This window comes from Eucalyptus grandis, chromosome 11 (assembly GCF_016545825.1).
Source record: "Eucalyptus grandis isolate ANBG69807.140 chromosome 11, ASM1654582v1, whole genome shotgun sequence".
NCBI classification, from domain to species: domain Eukaryota; kingdom Viridiplantae; phylum Streptophyta; class Magnoliopsida; order Myrtales; family Myrtaceae; genus Eucalyptus; species Eucalyptus grandis.
Genome location: NC_052622.1, coordinates 11204184 through 11224038, shown reverse-complemented (window position 1 = coordinate 11224038; position 19855 = coordinate 11204184). Strand labels below are relative to the sequence as shown.

General features: G+C 40.2%; 4 protein-coding genes and 1 long non-coding RNA gene across 5 annotated transcripts; all 5 read right to left on the bottom strand.

Annotated features, from left to right (window-relative positions):
- Positions 1–2261: 2261 nt before the first annotated feature.
- Positions 2262–3083, bottom strand: LOC104424847. The gene has a single exon (XM_010037360.3). The coding sequence runs from the start codon at positions 2877–2879 to the stop codon at positions 2595–2597; it is 285 nt and encodes a 94-aa protein (XP_010035662.1). The 5' UTR covers positions 2880–3083; the 3' UTR covers positions 2262–2594.
- A 4178-nt stretch (positions 3084–7261) lies between these two features.
- Positions 7262–10787, bottom strand: LOC104424846 (vesicle-associated protein 4-2). The gene is made up of 7 exons (XM_010037358.3): positions 9950–10787; positions 9019–9089; positions 8679–8760; positions 8406–8524; positions 8032–8109; positions 7769–7885; positions 7262–7659 (listed from the first exon to the last, which is right to left on the bottom strand). The coding sequence occupies exons 1-7, from the start codon at positions 10221–10223 to the stop codon at positions 7591–7593; spliced, it is 810 nt and encodes a 269-aa protein (XP_010035660.1). The 5' UTR covers positions 10224–10787; the 3' UTR covers positions 7262–7590.
- Positions 10788–12063: 1276 nt separating this feature from the next.
- On the bottom strand, positions 12064–12532 carry LOC120289504. Its single transcript, XM_039304500.1, has one exon. The coding sequence runs from the start codon at positions 12451–12453 to the stop codon at positions 12202–12204; it is 252 nt and encodes an 83-aa protein (XP_039160434.1). The 5' UTR covers positions 12454–12532; the 3' UTR covers positions 12064–12201.
- Positions 12533–16315: 3783 nt separating this feature from the next.
- LOC104424844 lies at positions 16316–16834 on the bottom strand. Its single transcript, XR_001982079.2, has one exon. It is a non-coding gene; the product is annotated as an uncharacterized LOC104424844 (long non-coding RNA).
- Positions 16835–18805: 1971 nt separating this feature from the next.
- LOC104424843 lies at positions 18806–19325 on the bottom strand. Its single transcript, XM_010037355.3, has one exon. The coding sequence runs from the start codon at positions 19232–19234 to the stop codon at positions 18941–18943; it is 294 nt and encodes a 97-aa protein (XP_010035657.2). The 5' UTR covers positions 19235–19325; the 3' UTR covers positions 18806–18940.
- Between the last annotated feature and the right edge of the window lie 530 nt (positions 19326–19855).

The window sequence follows — 19855 nt, the reverse complement described above, 5'->3', positions numbered from 1 at the left end:
TACGTGTTAAAATTTCAAGCTTGCATTGAAATTCCCAACCGAGTGTTGGAAAATATTAGGAGAATTAATCAAGTGTCGGATTTTTGTGTGTTTAGTGGCGGACACTCCAAAAGCTTTCAGAGAGTGTGTGAGTGCTTCTTAATTGGTCAGTGCAAGATGGCGATGAACTTCGACCAATCTTGGCCGGCATGCGGAGAGCCGATTTGCTGACTTTGAATGGCCGATCGAGCAACTGGAGCAGGATGGGGAGGTCATCTCCATGTTAGGGTTATACGTGAATATGATTTTTCAAAATTTTCGTCAATTTAATAAATTAAAATACCGGATCAGTGGCTTTCCATTTATGCAAATATCAAGTTAATGGAACGAGGCACGGAAAACTTATGCTCGTTCGAGATTTTATAAATATAAAAAAAAATCCCAATTTGATAAATTCAAAGGCTTTCTATGTACAAAAATTGAATCAATGAAACATCAAACAAAAAACTTATACTGATAAAAGTTTGACCAAATTTGTGTGAAAGACACAACAACAAGATGATTATGGCCACACTACAATACGGCTAAGTACCTGATGAAGCTAAGATAAGTTTTCCAAAAACGTTCACAATGAAAAATTTGGAATGTCATAAACATATCTCGGTGTAAAAGGCGCATGAGAGATTTCAAAAAGTAGGATAAATATCACACATAAAAGTTTATGGTTAGAATTTGCTAGCAGAAAAGTGCAAACAATATGTATAACAATTGGTTTTAAAGGGAAAATAAGTTTTTTTTTTCTTTTTTAACCTTGTCTAATGGTCCATTCTCCAGCACGGTAAGTTACTAGCAATGAACCGAAGACCACAAAGCATATCATAAAAGCCATTAGAAAACGTCTATGTGGAAACTAATTATCCTAAAAAAAATGAAATGAACTCGAGTTTATAACAAAAATAGGCCGTGCTAATTAACCACATGAATATGATTTTTCAAAATTTTCGCCAATTTAAAGAATTGAAAATATCAGATCATTGGTTTTTCGTAGATGCAAATATCAAGTTAATGGAATACCCCGCTAAAAACTCATGCTTTACCAAGATTTTCAAAAAAAAAAATCACAATTTGATGAATTCAAAATAACGAATTCCTTATCATCTGCAAGTGCAAAAATCGAGTTAATGAAATGTCGAACAAAAAATTATTCCAATGAAAATTTATCAAAGACACAACAACAACATGACAGTCATGGCCATAATATATAATACGGCTAAGTAGCCGACGAAGCAAATACAAGACAAGTTTCCGAAAAACGGTCTCAATGAAAAACTTGGAATGTAATAATCATATTTTGGTGCAAAAGGAGACATGAGAGAGACGAAGTGTGCTGTATAAACATCTCTCGCAATAATTTATGGTTAGAATTTGTTAGCAGAAATATGAAAAGAATGAATATAACAATTGATTTTAAAGGGAAAATAAGGCTTCTGTAGCCCATTCTCCGATTCATGGGCATGAGAGCAACTATTATTTTATTTTTCTATTTTCGAAAATGAGTTTAGAATATAAATTTTATTAGGTAAAGTAATTTCATTTTTCATTTCTGAGATGAATTTTAAGCTCAAAAATATGTTTGAAACATAAATAAAGAATAAAAAATTTCTACCCCATTATTTTTGAAAATGTAAAAATCTTACAACACTTGCCTGTATGATTTTCCCACAGACACTTTTAATTCAGGAATGTTTTATCTCATAAAAGAGTTAAGTACAGTAAATAGAAAAAAGCATGAGAGGAATAATTTTTTACAAAGGTGAATTTCTATTTGAGGAATCCGTATCATTAAACTAGTCAAAGGATTAAAATAGAAAAATGCCAAACATTAGTTTCAGAGAAAAAAGAAGGATTATCATTAGCGCACCCTTGGCTGTCGAAAATAAGAAAAACAGAGCACCCCGAATGTCCTGGGCTCAATTCAAAAGCTCTCAAATCACTCCATGGCACCCTTCATGAATTGTTCTAGATAGCATCTCAGTGCCATACGTACGAGACCATTAACTTGAGAGATTCTTTCCAATAATACTGGAGGATCGACAGCATCTCCTGGCTTTCATGTGTTGCTGATCAATAAAGTTTTAACCCTATACAAGATTGCTCGTTACTCAGATCTGCTCCCCTTCGTCCTGTTTTGCTCTCGACCGTCATAGCTCTCCTCAGAAACATTAGGTCGGAGCATGTAAACGATCCCAGGTAACAAACACTCCAAAAAGCAAGCAAAAACAGAGAGCAAATCACAGATATATTGAACCCCAAAGAGTCTCTTCTTCTTTTTTTAACTTTTCATTTCTCAAGATATATACAAACCACAAATTCACAACCCTCCACTTGGTTATGTAAAATCTAATCTTTCTTCCCCTTCCCACACCCCACCAAAGTCCGAATGTTTCATCGGCTCATCATCTACCAAACATCCCCACCACTCAAACCCGGTCAACCCCCGGGTCAACTCAGAGCCTCCCCCGCTTCGGTCCCATCATCCTCGGGGGGCTTCTCTGTTCATCATGGCATCTCCATAAACGGTATCAGTTCGCTTCCGCGAGAAATTTCGACAAGCTTCAGCTCTGGCCCCAGCAGTTCAGGTACATGACGTTCCGCAGCGACTCGTCCGCCTGCCGCCGCCTCTCGTCCCCGTCGGGGCCGCCCCTCGCGGCCGCCCCGTCGAGCTCCGACCCGACGGCCCCGGCGAGGGGTCGGACGTCCGCCGCCTCGACCCCGGAGAAGAGCCTCCTCTTCCCCTGGTGGATCGATTTCACGCCGTACTTCAGCCGCATGCCCTGGTCCGAGTGGCCCTGCACCGCCGCCACGCCGACCGCCACCCACGCCCTGTTCAAGTAACTCATCTTCTTCTTCTTCTTCCGCTGCTGCTGCTGCTGCTTCCTTCTGAGAGAAAAGGTGGGATCTTTATGGGTCTCCTGTGAAATTCAGAGGTTGGATACGAAGCAAAGGCTGGTTCTCGCAAGTGGGTGGTGGCGAGTGATGACGGATTTTCTCTCGATCGCGTTGCGTCGGTTTGGGTTGAGTTGGAGATGGAAGTGAAGCGAGGGGATGAGTTTACTTATAGAAGGGAAGGGAGCAGAGTGGTTTCCGGGATACCGGAAACCGGAGATGGGGAGAGGGCCGAGGGCGGTTTTGTCATTTTCCGATGTTTATCTGGATGCGAGCAATAATGTTCGCTAGCGTCCAAAACGAGAATTTCGGGGGAGAAATTCGATATATCGTGCCCCGGTTCAATTGGAAGAAGAATGCCCCACGGCCTCCATTGAGAATATTATTTTTGGTCGGAAGCCTCGATTTTTGAGTTATTTTTGTAATTAAGGGTATTTTTTCAAGGCCTGTTGTTCGCTGAAAATTAGGGGTGATCTAGTCCAGATTTGGCTGATCCATTCCCTAATCCTAAGACCAATCCATACAATATTAGTCCTCAATTTTTGGGATCGAGGATCGACCCGGTAAGTTCGGTCTGGTTCTAGGGTTAACTCGAGACCCACCGATAATTTTTATTTTATTTTTTTGTACTCTTTAAAAAAACGATTGAAGACTGAACTAACTTAATGAATTTAGTACGGTTCTAGGGTCAACATGAAATCAATTAATAATTTTTTATTTCATTTTTTGTACTCCTTAAAAGAACAACTGAGAATTGGATCGACCTAATGAATTTGATGACGAGCGAAGTTAGCTAAGAAAGAAAAGCGGTAAGAGTCGAGTGGGGTGAATATCGAACAGAGTGAGTATCGATTGTCAAGCGAGGAGAGTGAGCAACAAGTGTTGAGTAGGGAGTATCAAGCGGTGAGTGACACATGTGACCCAAAGCGATTGAGGCGAGTGTCGAGTGGCGAGTGGAGAAGTTATTTCTTTTGATTTTGGCAAATTGAAAATTAAGATGACAAATAAGGCAGAAGAAAATGAATACTATAAGAGCATGCTATGAGGAGTTGTTTATGCCATTTTAGACGCCATGATAACTCCTCACAAAAACATTTTCCTCATTCATAAATTTTAACTAGTGATGCCGTAAAAGACATTAAAAATCTAAGTTATTAGATAATAATATAAAATTAGTTGAATTCCTCATTAAAAACTTTTAATGTTATTGACATCGTTTATTATAAGGTTTTCTCCATATAAAAAATTATAAATAATATTTAGATATAATTTATATAAGGTTGGATCGACCCTAAACTCCTGGACCATGATCAATCCGCACAATCCTGGACCAAGAATCCTAAGACTAAGAACCGACCCAATCTTCCTAAGAATTGCACTTGGACCGGTCCAAGGTTGACCCTAAACCAATGCTCACCCCTACTGAAAATGATCGACAACCATGTTTTTAAAATTGATCGAAATAATTAATCAATAAAAATATTTTTATTATTGACAATAATTTATGTATATTTTTATTATTGACAACAATTTATGCATAAAACATTTTAGTAGAAGATGACCAAAATTTCATCCATCCATTTTCACAAGTGATATTTAAAAAAAAGAATTTATACCATGAAATACATCTAAATTAGTATATTAGTGATAAATCTACTCAAAAATGATTTTTCATTAAAAACCAAAACTGGTGCATTTATATTAAATTTACTTTTCGTTATTTCCATTTGAAGTGGATCAATATTACGAAAAATTATAAAATGGTATATCTATGACAACGAAATATAATTCTATATTGATATGGCCATCAACCGTCATGTGTTATTCAACTTGACAATTTAACAGTAAAACTTAATGAATATTAACGTAAAGTAAATTTATCATAGATATACTAATTTGAAATTTTTGATAGTCAAAAAATTAATTTGAAATAAATTTATCGTAAATGTATTAATTTAAAAATTTATAATAATAAACCCTTGAAAACATATTTTTCAAATTATGCCTAATTTTTCTCGAAGCAAACAAAACAAATTACCCACCTACTCGCTTCTTAGCCATCGAATCAGACTCAGAAGAGGTGTTCTCATCTTCACGAAAGGCGGAAGGTCTAGAATGTAAAATATCGCTACTTTTTTTTTTCTCAGTAAAATATCGCTACTTTATCGCGTACCATCTCGTGGGTTCGAGATTAAAATAATAGTAATAATAATGATTAAAAAGAAAAGTGCGCGAGAGGAAAAGAAAAAGCGGGGGACAGGTGGTGGCTTATCCGAAAGGACATGACATGACTCATCCCTCTGTTCCCCAACTCAGCGCGTGACAAGTTTCCCTTCCCGCGTGGGCCCCACCCCCACCCCCACTAGACCTGCATTTCCAGTTTTGTCCCTAGGCTAGATTCCGAATGCGGACCTTCCCCCCTCGACAGGGACACGTGGGAGGGCGAGGAGCCCCCATCCCTATCGCCTTCACGTGGGTCGTTGCCGACGTGGCGCCCTACGGTGCAGCTCCTACTTCTTCGCGAGACGACCTATCCAACGTTAAAAAAAAAACAAAAAACAAAAAAAAGGCAGAGTGAGAGAGAGAGAGGGACAGGACGCAAGAGCAAAATTTGATTTTTAGCGAAGGGACATTGACAGAAAAATTTAATAAAAAGCATGAAATTAAAAAGGGGAGGGAAGGAAATTGATTTTTCTTTTCTTTATTTTGCTGATTTTTTTATTTGATTCGGATTATTGCATTTGTGCTCTGCTCATTTTAAAAAGAAAGACAATGTAATTAAGGACTCAATATGTTTCTCTTTCACCAATAAGGACTTAGATTATTTGCAAGCGTTAAAGATTCTAACAAAAAGAAGACTCATGGCTTCATAGCAGGATTGCAAGGATTATATTCGTTCGTCACTTTATTTTAAATCCGAGAAATGGGGCCTAATCTTCTTCTTATCCCATTATCCCCCAGATTTCTTGTGAATGGTACTGTGAGACTTTGGTTAAGCAAGGTAGTGATTATAATTGGATAACTAGTTACTTAATTCGCCCTTAGACATATTTATGTACGTACTTTTTAATTATTTATAGTGTCATGCTTTATGAATGCTTGATATAAATATGCAATAGAGTAAAAATGATGCAATGCTAAGTCTCCCAAGAATATAAGAGACATAGATGCAGATGATTGTTTAGTGTACAATAAGGAAATCTATATTTGGAAAATGTTTGTTTAGAAAGTAAAATCTAAAAATAACAAAAATATAAATGACCCACTTTAGTTACATTGATCGTTGAGTGTGCGCATTCCGGAAATTTATATTTGGAATATGTTTGTTTAGAAAGTAAAGTGTAAAAATAAGTAAAATATAAATGACCCGTTTTTAACTACATTACAGTGTAGTCTTTTTTGGTTCCTTTTTTAATGTTGTTTCATGAGATAAGAGGCATGTTGAAAATTCTTTTGAAACATAATGAGAGACATTAATATCAATTTGAGAACATCAGGCAGCTTGCAACCACCCTAAAAATTTGAGGGCAAACAGTAAATTCCCATTATGTAGTGGAATGGGTATGATTACACACATTAAACGACGGGAAATTCATATATTATAGAATGGAATAAAGAAAGAGACTAGTTGCCAATCCTCCAAAAAGTCATTTAATTTTTTAATTATCTCTATGTGGACCGACCTAATTATTTAGTGAACAAAGGACACTTGGGTTTTTTTTAGAGCATAATAAAGTAGATATGATTTCATCTGCCCCTATAAATAAACCTGATAAAATCTAATTGAAAAGTAAATCTTGCCTATCCTTATCATAGATAGGGACCTAACGAAAAAGGACTAATCAGCGTCCTTTTACATTCAATACTCAATGCCAAATTGTCAATGTCATGAGCATCTTCCAGGATAAGATCTGCCCTCGCAATTATTCTTATAAAGTAAAACAGAAGATAAATAAAAGAAAGAAGAGTCTGGACCTTCAGTTGTTTCATAGAAAATGATAATATTTAAAAAGTATTTCCTTAAAACGATTGATTGTACTGCCACGGCGGCCTAAGCTTCGAAAGCGGCAAGTGCGGAATTAGGAGTGGATTTAGTGTGGTCTTTCAGTCATTTTCATTTCTTAAAATGTACATATAATTAAAATAGGAGTGGATTTAACGCAGCCGTCTTATAAAATCGCATGGGCATCATCAAATTGGTACAACATTATTCTTCATTTTTTTTTTTTTTTTCAGCTAAGCAACCGAGAACTTCTTGAACGATACTAAATTCTTTTGGTTCTATAACAATTATTTGTTCATCTTCCATTGATCTAACAAATTTATCCATAAGTCATTAGTTTAAACTTCTAGCCGGTCAAGGATTGACTTGCCAACTCCAATTGCAGTCTAGTAGTTTAATCTGTTGATACAGTTTGGTTTTTGCATCACAACTTAGATACAATCTGCATTCAAATTCAAGCATGACCAAAGGGAAACATTGGTGCCTGCACTGTATTGGTTCAACCGCAAAACCCGCTTCATCTAATCTCACTACAAATTCAAACTTTTTCACTGCCGAACTACTGCTATCAGTCACTTTTCATTGGTTTCACGTTGCCAGAAGATCTGTGAGACGGCACGTCGGCACTTTGGTCTCCTCGTGAAGAAGTCGCAAGCTTAGAATCAATCCATTTGAACCGAATCGACACCTTCAAGATGCTGCTGTGCCAGGTACCTTTCTCTTCTTTCCTTCTGCAGAGTTGAAAGGGTTATCGTGTGAGTGTCAAGAATATATACAGGACCAACATATACCGAACCCGGCTTTAGGATCGAATCGGTAAATAAATTAGCAATGACTCACCCATTCATCTATGACTCCTTCCTTGACAGGGCCAGTACCGGGCTCTTCTACAGGTTTCTTCTGTGTCTCGAGTGCGGCTTCGGCTTGGGCCAGTTGCCGCTTTAGTTTTTCCAGCAACTTCACAAGGAAGAGAAGCCACATTATTGATAAGAAATTAGTAAAAACACATCCTTTGTTGTCATGCATTTGTTATAATCCTATCCTGATGACTAGGCAGAGCAAGCAAGGAAGACGAATGTCAAGGGAGAGTTGAAGATACTCACATGACTTGGTTGCTTTGGATCGAGGAAAACCACCCGTAAAATTTTCTCAACCGTCACTTGATCCCTCTGTTCATCAAACTGCATAAAATTGTGACAGAAGAACAAGTTCAAAAGCCAAACCGGTCTAATTTTTGAGGAGTTCATTAGATTCAGGCAAGCATTTTGCTCAACCATTCATGCTGGTATTTTAATTACGACATGTAATCCAATTAGGATGCTATTGCGACCATTTGGCCACCCCAACAAGAATAGAAACGGGTAAAAAACATAATGTGTTTTTCAGAAAGATCACAGCATTTCATCCATCAGATACGTATTCACTTCTAGATGTATTTGAACGAACATGAAAGGGAATGAAGGCCTGTAATGCATACCAATTCGGGGACATAGTCCATTTGCCCATTTACTTTTAAGCTCATGATTTTGAACTTAACAAGGCTCTTCAAGATAGCTGGTTTGTCATCATTCTCGGGGGGCTCCACGAATTTGAACACTGCATCAGTCAATAGTTTGAAACAAGAACTGAACAACTTCCATTGGGGTATTGTGCATAAAGCGCTAGAGACATGCTGGTCAAAGTAAGAATACAATGAACTTCTGATTTTCTTGACGTCACTGATGAGGTAAGACACAATAGTTAAGTTTACCTGTTGCAATGAGATTCTCTCCGGGAGCGAGTACACTCCCTGGAGGCCGCATGTAGCAACTCTTGGGGGCAGTTGTTTGGAACTGAAAAAGGTAAAAGAAAGAGTCAAAACTTGTCAATTACATGTTCAAGCTACTTCAAATACTGAACAGTGCAACACTGAAAGCCCACAGGACATTCGCAAAGACGAAAGAGCCCTGCTTATGCAAGTTAAATTTAGAAAGCCAGACTCTCATCAAGCTAAAAGATTCAGCAAGTAAATGACAGAAACTTTCAACTTCTTCAAAGATGCTCTCATACATTTCTTTTCCATTTCCAGTATGCAAATGTCGCCTTCTTACCTTGAATGCTACATGAGTCTTGGACACGTTCTTGATCTCGATGGCACTCCTAACCTGCTTACCAGGTTCATCTTCGAGTTGAAAAATAAATAAAACAATTAATTAATAGAAACATCTAAACAACTCGCAATTAACTTAAATTCATAGGCAACTTCATATTGCATTGTCAGACATGATCAGCAAGCAATGCCTTTAGATAGCATAGAATTACTCAAAAAGGCTTAAATACTTCCAATCCGAGAGACCAAATTGACCATTATGCTATCTACGGACAAACTTAGGAACTTCAGCACCAACTATTTTGAAGACAGGGCAGCAAAAAAGAACTCAAGAAGAACATGCCCTGATGAAGAACAGAGAAACAAAGGAAAGAACATTATTTGGGAACAGAAGCATCACCAAACCAAATGCCACATCATGCAATACAACGAACGTATCTTTAATAATTAGACCCTTTTTTCCCGATAAAATTGTATGATACAATTATTGGGAAATATCAGCAAAGAGTGACGGGGACACCAACCAATTATTCCGAAATTTCAAATACTGACAATGTAATAGAATAAGGGAACACGTCCAGCTATGAGTGAGTGAGTGAGAGAGAGAGAGAGAGAGAGAGAGAGCTCAAAGCCCACCAAGCAAAGAAGCAATCTCACCTGTAGCATGAAAATGAACAACACCCCTTTGACTAAACAATAAGGAAATTCAGTGAAATACAAGGCAAGAAACAATTCGAGCTAGAGACCCGTCTCGGAGAAGAACCAAAATCACGTCATAGCCGAAACAGAGGCATGATTTTCACGTACTAATTGGACTGGTACAGGACCGGCACAACCAGCGAACGCAAAATTAAGCAAAAAACAAAGATCTTTGCAATGTTACATGGGGGAGAGAGAGAAAGAGAGAGAGAGAGAGAGAGAGAGAGAGTTACGTTGGAAAAAGAGCTTGTTCGGAGGATCAAGACGGAGCCTTCGCCTGGCGGGAAGCAGAGACTTCGCCATTGCAGCCACCCCGCTGGCAGAGTGATGATCACCGAGCTGGTGGTGATCGGGGTGGACGCTCTGGTTCTGCTGAAACGACGGCACAGAAGCCGACGACGAGGTCCCGGGCGACGGCGACGACGCGGTCGACTGCCAAAACGGCATCTTCAGGTGCGACCACAGCTTCTTGTGGTCGCCCTCCGCTCTCTCGTGATCGAGGGCCATCGGTCGCCGGCAGCACGCGGGTGTCGCCGGAGGAGAAAGCGGGGCAGATCTCTTCGCACGCGAGCGGAGATAGATTCGCGGGGGGCGTGTATTCTGGAGCCGAAGATATATGGCGAACCCGAAAGACTTCGTTTCGAGAAGAGGCGGGTGGTGAGTCGACACGGAACGGCTCAATCATGAGCGCGCATATGCTTTTCCTGAGGCTGTATCTGACGTTGTTTTCGCTGTACCAAGAAAGACGTGCCGGTCTGCCGAACCCATGTCTCGCAGCTGTTCGCTTTCGTGCGGTCAAAATGAGTCAGTGACACCTGCTTCTTTCTTTCCACTTCGCTTAATTCATGGCTTTTCTAGGCTGGCCACGGGACGTGAGGTTTTCGATACGAACTCCATCTCTGGAGTACGTACGTAAGGCATCTTCGGTTTAAACAGCGGTGGAGAGTATGCTCGGCGAGATGGACCGATGGTTCGAGGATCTACGATCGGCCGACGTCGACCTGGTGCGGTGCTTTCGATGCTCTCGGCTTTGGAGGAGGTGGTGGTGGGGCTGCTGGGATCGAATGCTTGTGCTTGAAAAGAATGGATAAAGGCAAATCCTACATTGAAATACTACAAACGAGCACGCCATGAAATGATGATGTGCAATGATTCTCGAATTTGTTCCTTTTTTCGCGGTGCTAAAACAGGAAAAATGAGATTGGATGCCCACCACCACCACCACCACCATCACCACCCGCTCTTTGCTACAGCCAATGGGGCCTCCGTTCTTTCATCAGCAGCAATGCTGAGAAAATCTAAAGAATTGCTTTACGTAGTCATTGGCTTTCGTCTTCCTCGATTAGGGTTTCGCCTATAATCTTTTATACTTAGTACGCTCCTCTTTGGAAATCCAATGACATGGTTTATAACAAGAAATGATTGCGTGACAATTTTTAATGTATTGTAAGAATAACAATTAATTATAAACCATAAAAAATCAAGTCATAATAATTATAAATTGTCGTAAGACCCACTTTTTCAAGAATTTATGGTTTACAATAGACTGTGCTTTGATGAAATGAAATGAAGATGGTTTAATAAGAAATAATTACGTAATTTGTTGGAGGAATTTCTCTATTTTGAAATATCTACCATCTTTAATTGGTGATACCTCATGCAAGGTGTATTTGATGTTGAAGAATTTTGTTAGATTGGGTTTGGGTTACAAATATGGGCATCGCCCATCTTTATTTTGAGTCGATTTGCAAATAGATAATGTCCATGTATCTATCGCTCAAATATGTGAAGAGATGGAGGATGATATGGCCCATTTCTTCATTTGTCGACCCAATGAAAGGTCTCTAATATGTGAAGAGTGGGGGATGATATGGCCCATTTCTTCATTTGTCAACCCAATTGAATTAGCACTTTGATCACCAACCTTTGAGCAAAGCGACTTGCCAACTATATCTCAAAACGCGGTCGATGGATGACGACAAATTCGTGAAATCATTACTTCAAAACTGATGATGACGTATTATGGGAATCTTGGACAAAATCGACCTATGCGTGCTAGAGAAATTGACGAAAAATCAACATGTGCCGAGGCGATCCGGCTTCAGATAATCGGAGAGCGATCACAAACTGCTTCGCGGGTACACATCCGAGCATGAAGTGTGCGAAGTTTAGATGGACTGGTGAAACTGCGATCCTACATTGAACAGCAACTCTAGGAAAAACGTGCGTTGAAAATGGGGTGCCACCAGGAAAAAACTGTGATCAAGTCACTCTTTCATGCGATTAACAAGTCCTGGAAATTAGCTTCTTCCCATAATGATTGGCGCGGACAGTAATCGAAAAGCAGTTGGATGCACAAGGCATGAACAAAAATTTCATTGCTAATTAATTTCGGGCGCAGCTGCGGGCTGCTTTATACAACTTTACAGTCATTTCGACTCCATACGATCCAGAAAAAAAGGGGGAAATTGCCGCAAAATCTTCATCAGTTAGGAGCCCAGCAGCTCAAGAACATGACTTTCCGCAGGGACTCCTCGGCCTGCTTCAACTTATCGTCCGGCGCGCTGGACATCAGGGGCAGCCTCCTCTGGGCCTGGTACAAGGACCGAACTTGGTTCCTGGCTTGCTGGTGCAGCGACCGGAGGGTGTAGTTCCACCGGCAGAAGCCCTGGTCCTTAAGCGCCTCCACGGCTCCCACGGCCGATGCCACCGCCCAAGCTCTTCTCGACGTGCACATCTTTCTCCCTTGCTCTTCTTTTGGGATTACTGAGTGATCACTGATAACACACTGGTGCTGCGTTTGAGGAGATGGGAGGGGTTCTTATATATTGATGTAGAAGATAAGATGAGATGAGAATAGACAGCGCAGCGCATGTACTAGATGCATGAATGGGGTGGCGCAAGAGGCCGAAACGAGTTCGGAAAAAACAAGGGGCAGTGGGCCAAGGAGCAAGTAGCGACAGATGTGTGACCGTAACCTGAGCGCCCCACTTGGAGTTGGATCGTGCAAGGAGCCCCCGGTTTTCTGAATTTTAAAATCCGACCACGCCCCAAGTTTTGGAGTCCCAAGCTACTTCTGATCTGGTCTTTCGCCTCTGGTGTTTTTGCGCTCTTGTGACGATGTCGTTTGCATCCCTGTCACTGCCGACAGCTATTTTTCGTTAATTTATTATTATAAACAATACGAAAACACTTTTCAAATCATTTATTCTTCATAAAATAAATGTACCCTTAATTTCATATGAAATGATTTAGGGTGAGATAATTTCCCATCCAGTTTTCATGGGAATGCACCTTTTAATTTGAAACGATCAAACTAATACTCAACGAAATAAAAGTAACACTCAAAAAAATTACTACTTTCCATTCAAAACAGGGTGGAAATTACCTCCAGCATGTGTCTTTTTCTTGATTAATCCATTGACCACTATAAGTGTTGGATTATAAAGGCGTGCTTCTATAAATATATGTTTTTTTTTTTTAAAACAAAGAGTCTGATTTCATTTATTAACCACTCTCCTAGTTGACTTTTCTACTGACCTCATGCATGAGAGCACGATTGCACTTTTTACTTTGAATCTGTCAATTCCAATCATACTATCATCTTCTCCGTCTATTTTATTTTCTCTCTCAGGTATTTCAATCTTTACTTTGTTTTTCAAATGAGTTTAACCATTTAAAAACGCATATTAATAATTATGTCAAGTATCTTTAATATTGCATGACACGACAAATTTGCCAGAAAATTCTCATTTGATTTAAATGTAGAATCAGAGAATTTTGATATATCGTGAATTTTTTTTTTTTTTGATCCTGTGGAGCTTTTTTTTTTTGTTTTTTTTTTTTTTTTGGGAGCTGGGGCCAGCCCCAACTCTAACCACCTAGGAAGCCCATAAACCCCACTCTCCATTACCGTGTGAGAATGATAGTCATTGAGGCAATTCTAATGATTGAAATGTCAAAGATTTAACATACAATCAATGATTTTTTTATTAACTTCTATGTGTGGTAGCTTCTAGCAAATACACACTTAATCTCAACAAGAATTTAATCAACTTTGTCTAAAATCAAGTTCATGTGAAAAATCACGCAAGCTCGCTTGAGAAAATGTAACAATAAATACATGCTTGGGTTGCTACATAACTTGGGATTGAATGGTGCAATATATTTAACTGAAAAGATTACAAGATTGTGCAATATATATATGCATTGGCATTTAAATTTGATTCCCCCTTTTTTCCCAGAATATCATTTAAATGAAACAAGCTTTTACGCCAACATCAATTTAGTGAAAATTTTATGTGTGCCATTATATATTCAGCATGATTTTATAACTAGTTCACATGATAACACGAATAAAGAAAAAATGTCTTGACGCAATATTTGGATGAAAACAACAACAAAAATCATCTTTTCTGATGGGAAAAAGAAAAACGACAGGACAACAGCACATTAGGAAACGAAAATGAAACCGTGAAGGAAATTGACAACTATAAAAAGAGAAGGGGAAGGCGAGATAAATATGGTCATAATGTATAATTTATTGCTTGATTCAATGGTTCCATTCAAAATTAGGGCGAGAATTGTTCCCCCGTGATATAAGCGCCAAAAATGTTATGAGACCTGATCTGTTCAGAGGCCCACTTAATTTACGATGGTGGAATTACTTAAAGAAATGAAATTAGCTTGTTTCGACCAACAAAAAAAAAATCACAATTTTGTATATGGTTCAAATCAATTTTATGCTTCGACCAAAAAAAATCAAATTTAGTCCGGTTTGTGCAGAGACGAACTGGGTTAATCAAAGCCGTGGATCAATTACCACTGAGTCGGGAACGAATGAATAAAGCCAGAGTGCAAATGGGGAAGTCCCCTTCCACGTAATATATATGATGCCTTGCTGTAATTTCAGCATATGTATTTACAAGTTACATCATTCTCAGCAACGAGCTTCGATTTCCCTTCTCGATCTAATCTACTACATATTCAGACAACCTTAGTTGGGACCCCAAGTGCTCAAGTACAGGACCTGCCGCATCGACTCCTCCGACCGCCTCGCCTCCGCTTCTCCCGCCAGCCTCCTCGAGGCCGCCACGGTCGACGACCGAGGAGATTGCTTTTTGCTGCTGTTGGCCTGGGAAAACGAGGACGCGGCCCGGTTCTTGGCGCGCTGGTGGATCGACCGGAGGGCGTAGTTCCACCGGCAGAAGCCTTGGTCCTTCAGGGCCTCCACGGCGGCGACGCTGGCCGCCACGACCCACGTTCTGCTCGTCGAGCTCATCTTCAGACTTTGATTCCGTTCGATCCCTGTGCTTCTGATGGTGTGCGTTTGAAGTCAAGTGATGATTGGATGGAGAAGAAGAGAGCGGGCAGGGAGCTCTTTTATAGGGGACGGCTTAATCCGGCGGCGACGAAACCAAGAGGCGGAGCCCAAAGTTTTTTCGGTTTGCATTCCGGGGAGCAAATGGTTTTGAGGGGGGCCGGGGCAGGTTGAGTGCTCGGAAGGACGCTTTTGCCCTTACTTCCGATGGCAATTCTGACCGTACGTGGTTATTTTATTTTATTTTCCTATTTCTTTTTTAATTTTTTGCTTTTAACGAAATTCAGCGGCGCTCGAGGATGAGGAAGAAAACCTACTTATATTCTCCTGCGCACGTCTGTTCCCAAATGGCAACTAGGTGCAACGTACGCTTCATTAGGAAAATTAAAAGAAGGCGAGAAGATAGACTTTGGGATATTTTACATATATATATTTTATTTTTTAATTAAAGAACCCAATTCAGTCGTTAATTGAGGTCCCTAAATCTTAACTTAGGTGACCTTCGCAACCCTTGCCTAGGCAAGCACAACTAAAGCAGCCCTCACTTAGGTGTCATGAGGGTCACCTGCTCAAGTGTCCACCAGCCCTTTGCTGGCCCTTTGCTGGCCGCCCTTGCATTAACAAGCTGGCCCCCTTTGCATTAAGAAGATGAACAGTTGTGAGGGGCAAAATCGAAAAACCAAAGATTTAGTAAGGGTAGTTTTGTAAGGAAAAGATATATTAATTCTAATTTCATCATTCTACAAATGCCACTTCGAATGGCTAGTGAGAATAGCGTTTGGTTTTCAACTATTTTAGAATGTTTATCAATCGCTCCAACATTTCTTCAATATCCCGAAAGCTATTTTAGGATATTTATCAAACACTCCAACATTTCTCCAAAAACCTTTGAAGGCTGAAAATTCCTTAGGAGAATTGAATCAAACGCACCTTACATATCCTTGCATGAATAACCCATTTTCCATCTCCGGCAGACTCCTTAGTCTCTGTCTCTTCAATGGCCGAGAGTCCTCCCTCATCATACTTACATTAGATTCTCAGTAGGAAAAAAGTACTTCCTTTAGAACCGTTGATCACAATAGATGTCTGCAAATAAGTACAGTATAACTCTATTTCAAACACAGATTTTTCCGTTACCAACCGCGTAAAAATCAACAATTTCTTGCATATCTATGGTTCGCTTATGACAGGGCGATATCTATGCGGCACCAGCCGAGTCGATGAAAGTCGTTGATTCTAAAATAGATGGATGACGAGTATTAGGAACGAGTGAATAAGCTTTGGTGCAAATGGGGAAGTCCTTTCACGTAATATATATATAAGCCTCGCTGTAATTTCAGCATGTATTTACAAATTACATCATCCTCCGCAACGAACTTCGATTTCCTTCTCGATCTACACTAATACTATTCAGAGAACCTCAGTAGGGACCCCAAGTGCTCAAGTACAGGACCTTCCGCATCGACTCCTCCGACCGCCTAGTCCCCGCTTCTCCCGCCAGCCTCCTCGAAGCCGCCGCCGCAGACGACGACTGAGGGGATCGCTTCTTGCTGCCGTTGTTGGCCTGAGAAAACGAGGACACGGCCCGGTTCTTGGCGCGCTGGTGGATCGACCGGAGGGTGTAGTTCCACCGGCAGAACCCTTGGTCCTTGAGGGCCTCCACGGCGGCGACGCTGGCCGCCACGACCCACGCTTTGCTCGTCGAGCTCATCTTCAGGCTTTGATTCCGTTCGATTAGTGTGCTTCTGATGGGTGTGAGTTGAGGAGTGAAGTGATGATTGGATGGAGGAGATGAGGGCGGTGGGGAGCTCTTTATACGGATGGTGAGGGCGACGGCGAAACAAGGGGCGAGCCCAAAACTTGTCGGGACTTGCGTTCCGGGCGCAAATGGTTTTGAGTGGGCGGAGAATCATTAAACCTGGGGGTGGTGGCGGGGTCCGCTGGCTTGGAGTTGGTGCTTTGGAGTGACCTTTTCTCTTTCTTTTAACTAAAATTCAACGGCGCCTGAATTGGAAGGAGAAAACCACTAGATATTCCCGTCCACGTGCGGACAAGGAATGAGCAAATCATGGGGCATCCGGAACTCAATTCCGGAATCCGTCTCCTGAACTGAAATACATTTTATAAACCAAAAAAATATGTCTTCTTGCAACTTAGCTTAGCAATCAGAATCCGTCCTAGAGCATTTACCGACCCATTTCATTGTCCTGTACTCGTGACATTTCGTAATTCATTTCATAAATCAATTTCAAATTATTCACAATATATCAAAGAGCAATAAATGTTCAATCCAATTTTAGTAACAAAAGATGTTATTTCATAACTCGTTATATATCTAATTTCCATCTTTTCAAGGCAAGAATTTACAAATTTTAAAAAGAGATAGCACTACTCATATGAAAATCCTAAAACCAAATTACGAAAGTTACTCGAGTCGACGAGCTCATATTCCTATCAATTGATTGAAAAACTAAATCAAAATCAAACAAAATGCTACCTTAATTACGATTCAACTTAACTAAACTTATTTGTTGATAAAACGATTTCCATGCACCAACGAAGAAATTGGCCGATAGCAAATACTCAAAGTTGTCCACTACATATAACTCACGCGTAAAATTTGAAAAATTCTTTTTGATCAAACCACCACCAGGTTTACGACATTCTAAATTATCATTTTCACATAATTGATAGTTCACAACTCCTAATTATGAAAATTATGCCCTAACTTTGAAAATACACTGGTCCAATGAATAAAAAGCTCGAATCCTTATTAGACCTCGTGAAATGAAGTCAATCCAACTTATCAAGAGTTTTGGAATATACATGTATGAAAACCCCTTAAAATAAAGATCTCTCTCTCAATCTAAAGAAGGCCACCGATATTTATAAGGTAAACTTCTTTAGTAGTGGAAGTACAATATGCTTACTCATACACCACCCACGTGTCCATTATAATCATTGACTAATTGTAAAAATATCATTAACCTACTTAAAGTTCAAACCATTAAATAAGGATGCATGATTTAATATTAAATTATTCCAATACACTTTTTCTCATGTGTAAGTGTAATTTGCCATACTATCGATCATTTTAAAAGCTTCAATATCTCAGGACAACACCATATAAAATGATAAACACTATCAGTCATTTTAATAGCTTTTTATTTGTGGAACACTGTCAATCATTTTAAATTTTTTTATTGAACCTCTCATCTTTCCGCAATCGAAAAGAATTCTAAGCTAGTTATCTATGTACTTACTGTCCGTACAATATAATTTTATTTCCAAAGGAAAATTATACTCTCTCCCATCCTTCGCTTAAAAAGTTTTCTGACCAAACTTCATTATTTTAAATCAAATTCACATGCGCTTCATTCACTTCATATCCTTGCATGAAAGACCTAATTTCCATCTCCAATGGACTCTCATGGTCTCTCTTGTGCACAAGAATCCTCCTTGATCATACTTACATCAGATTATCAGCAGAAAAAGGTTTTTCCTTTAGCACCATTGATCACAAGAGACATCCGCAAGTAAGTTTGGTAAATGAATCTCTGAACAATACGTGTTAAACATCTATTTCAAACACAGATTTATCCGTTAATAACCTAGTAAAAGGCCGATGTTTTCTCGCATGTCTGTGGTTCGCGTATGACAAAGTGATCGACCCGGATCTACGCGGCACGAGATGAAAGTCGTTGGATCATGTGAAGCCCATTCAAAAGACATGTATGACAAGAATTAGGAACGAGTGAATAAGCCATAGTGCAACTGCAAATGGGAAATTCCTTTCTCGTAATATATATAATGCCTTGCTGTAATTTCAGCATGTATTTACAGTCTAAATCATTCTCAGCAACCAACTTCGAGTTCCTTGTCGATCTATACTACTCAGAGATCCTCAATAAGGACCCCAAGAGCTCAAGTACAGGACCTTCCGCATCGACTCCTCCGACCGCCACGCCTCCGCTTCTCCCGCTAGCCTCCTCGAAGCCGCCGCCGCCGCGGACGACGACTGAGGAGATCGCTTCTTGCTGCCGTTGTTGGCCTGAGAAAACGAGGACATGGCCCGGTTCTTGGCGCGCTGGTGGATCGACCGGAGGGTGTAGTTCCACCGGCAGAACCCTTGGTCCTTGAGGGCCTCCACGGCGGCGACGCTGGCCGCCACGACCCACGCTTTGCTTGTCGAGCTCATCTTCAGACTTGATTCCGTTCGATTCGTGTGCTTCTGATGGGATTGCGTTGAGGAGTGAAGTGATGATTGGATGGAGATGATGAGGGCGGTGGGGAGCTCTTTATATGGATGGTGAGGGCGACGGCGAAACAAGGGGCGAGCCCAAAACTTGTCGGGGCTTTGCGTTCCGAGCGCAAATGGTTTTGATTTGAGTGGGAGGAGAATCCGGAAACCTTGGGGTGGTGGCGGGGTCCGCTGGCTTAGTGCTCTGGAGTGACCTTTTCTCTTTCTTTTTACTAAATTCAACGCGCCTGGGAGAAAACCACTATGATATTCCCGTGCCCGTGCGGACACGGAATGAGCAAATCATGGGGCATTCGGAAATCAAATCCGGAATCCGTCTCATAAATTGAAATACATTTTATAAACCAAAAAATGTCTTCTTGCAACTTAGCTTAACTGAACTTATTTGTTGATAAAATTATTTCCATGCACCAACGAAGAAACTGGCCGATAACAAATATTCAAAGTTGTCCACTACATATAACTCACATGTAAAGCTTGAAAAATTCTTTTTGATCAAACCACTGTCAGGTCCACGACATTCTAAACTATCATTTTCACGTAATTGATAGCTTACAA

Bases quoted from the DNA above. Each gene is read 5' to 3' on its own strand.
- LOC104424847 (XM_010037360.3), bottom strand. From the start codon at position 2,879: ATGAGTTACTTGAACAGGGCGTGGGTGGCGGTCGGCGTGGCGGCGGTG.
- LOC104424846 (XM_010037358.3), bottom strand. From the start codon at position 10,223: ATGGCCCTCGATCACGAGAGAGCGGAGGGCGACCACAAGAAGCTGTGG. The intron at 9,090-9,949 runs GTAACTCTCTCT...TTCAACTCGAAG, and splicing joins GAACAAGCTCTTTTTCCAAC to ATGAACCTGGTAAGCAGGTT. The intron at 8,525-8,678 runs GTAAACTTAACT...TGACTGATGCAG, and splicing joins AGAGAATCTCATTGCAACAG to TGTTCAAATTCGTGGAGCCC.
- LOC120289504 (XM_039304500.1), bottom strand. From the start codon at position 12,453: ATGTGCACGTCGAGAAGAGCTTGGGCGGTGGCATCGGCCGTGGGAGCC.
- LOC104424843 (XM_010037355.3), bottom strand. From the start codon at position 19,234: ATGAGCTCGACAAGCAAAGCGTGGGTCGTGGCGGCCAGCGTCGCCGCC.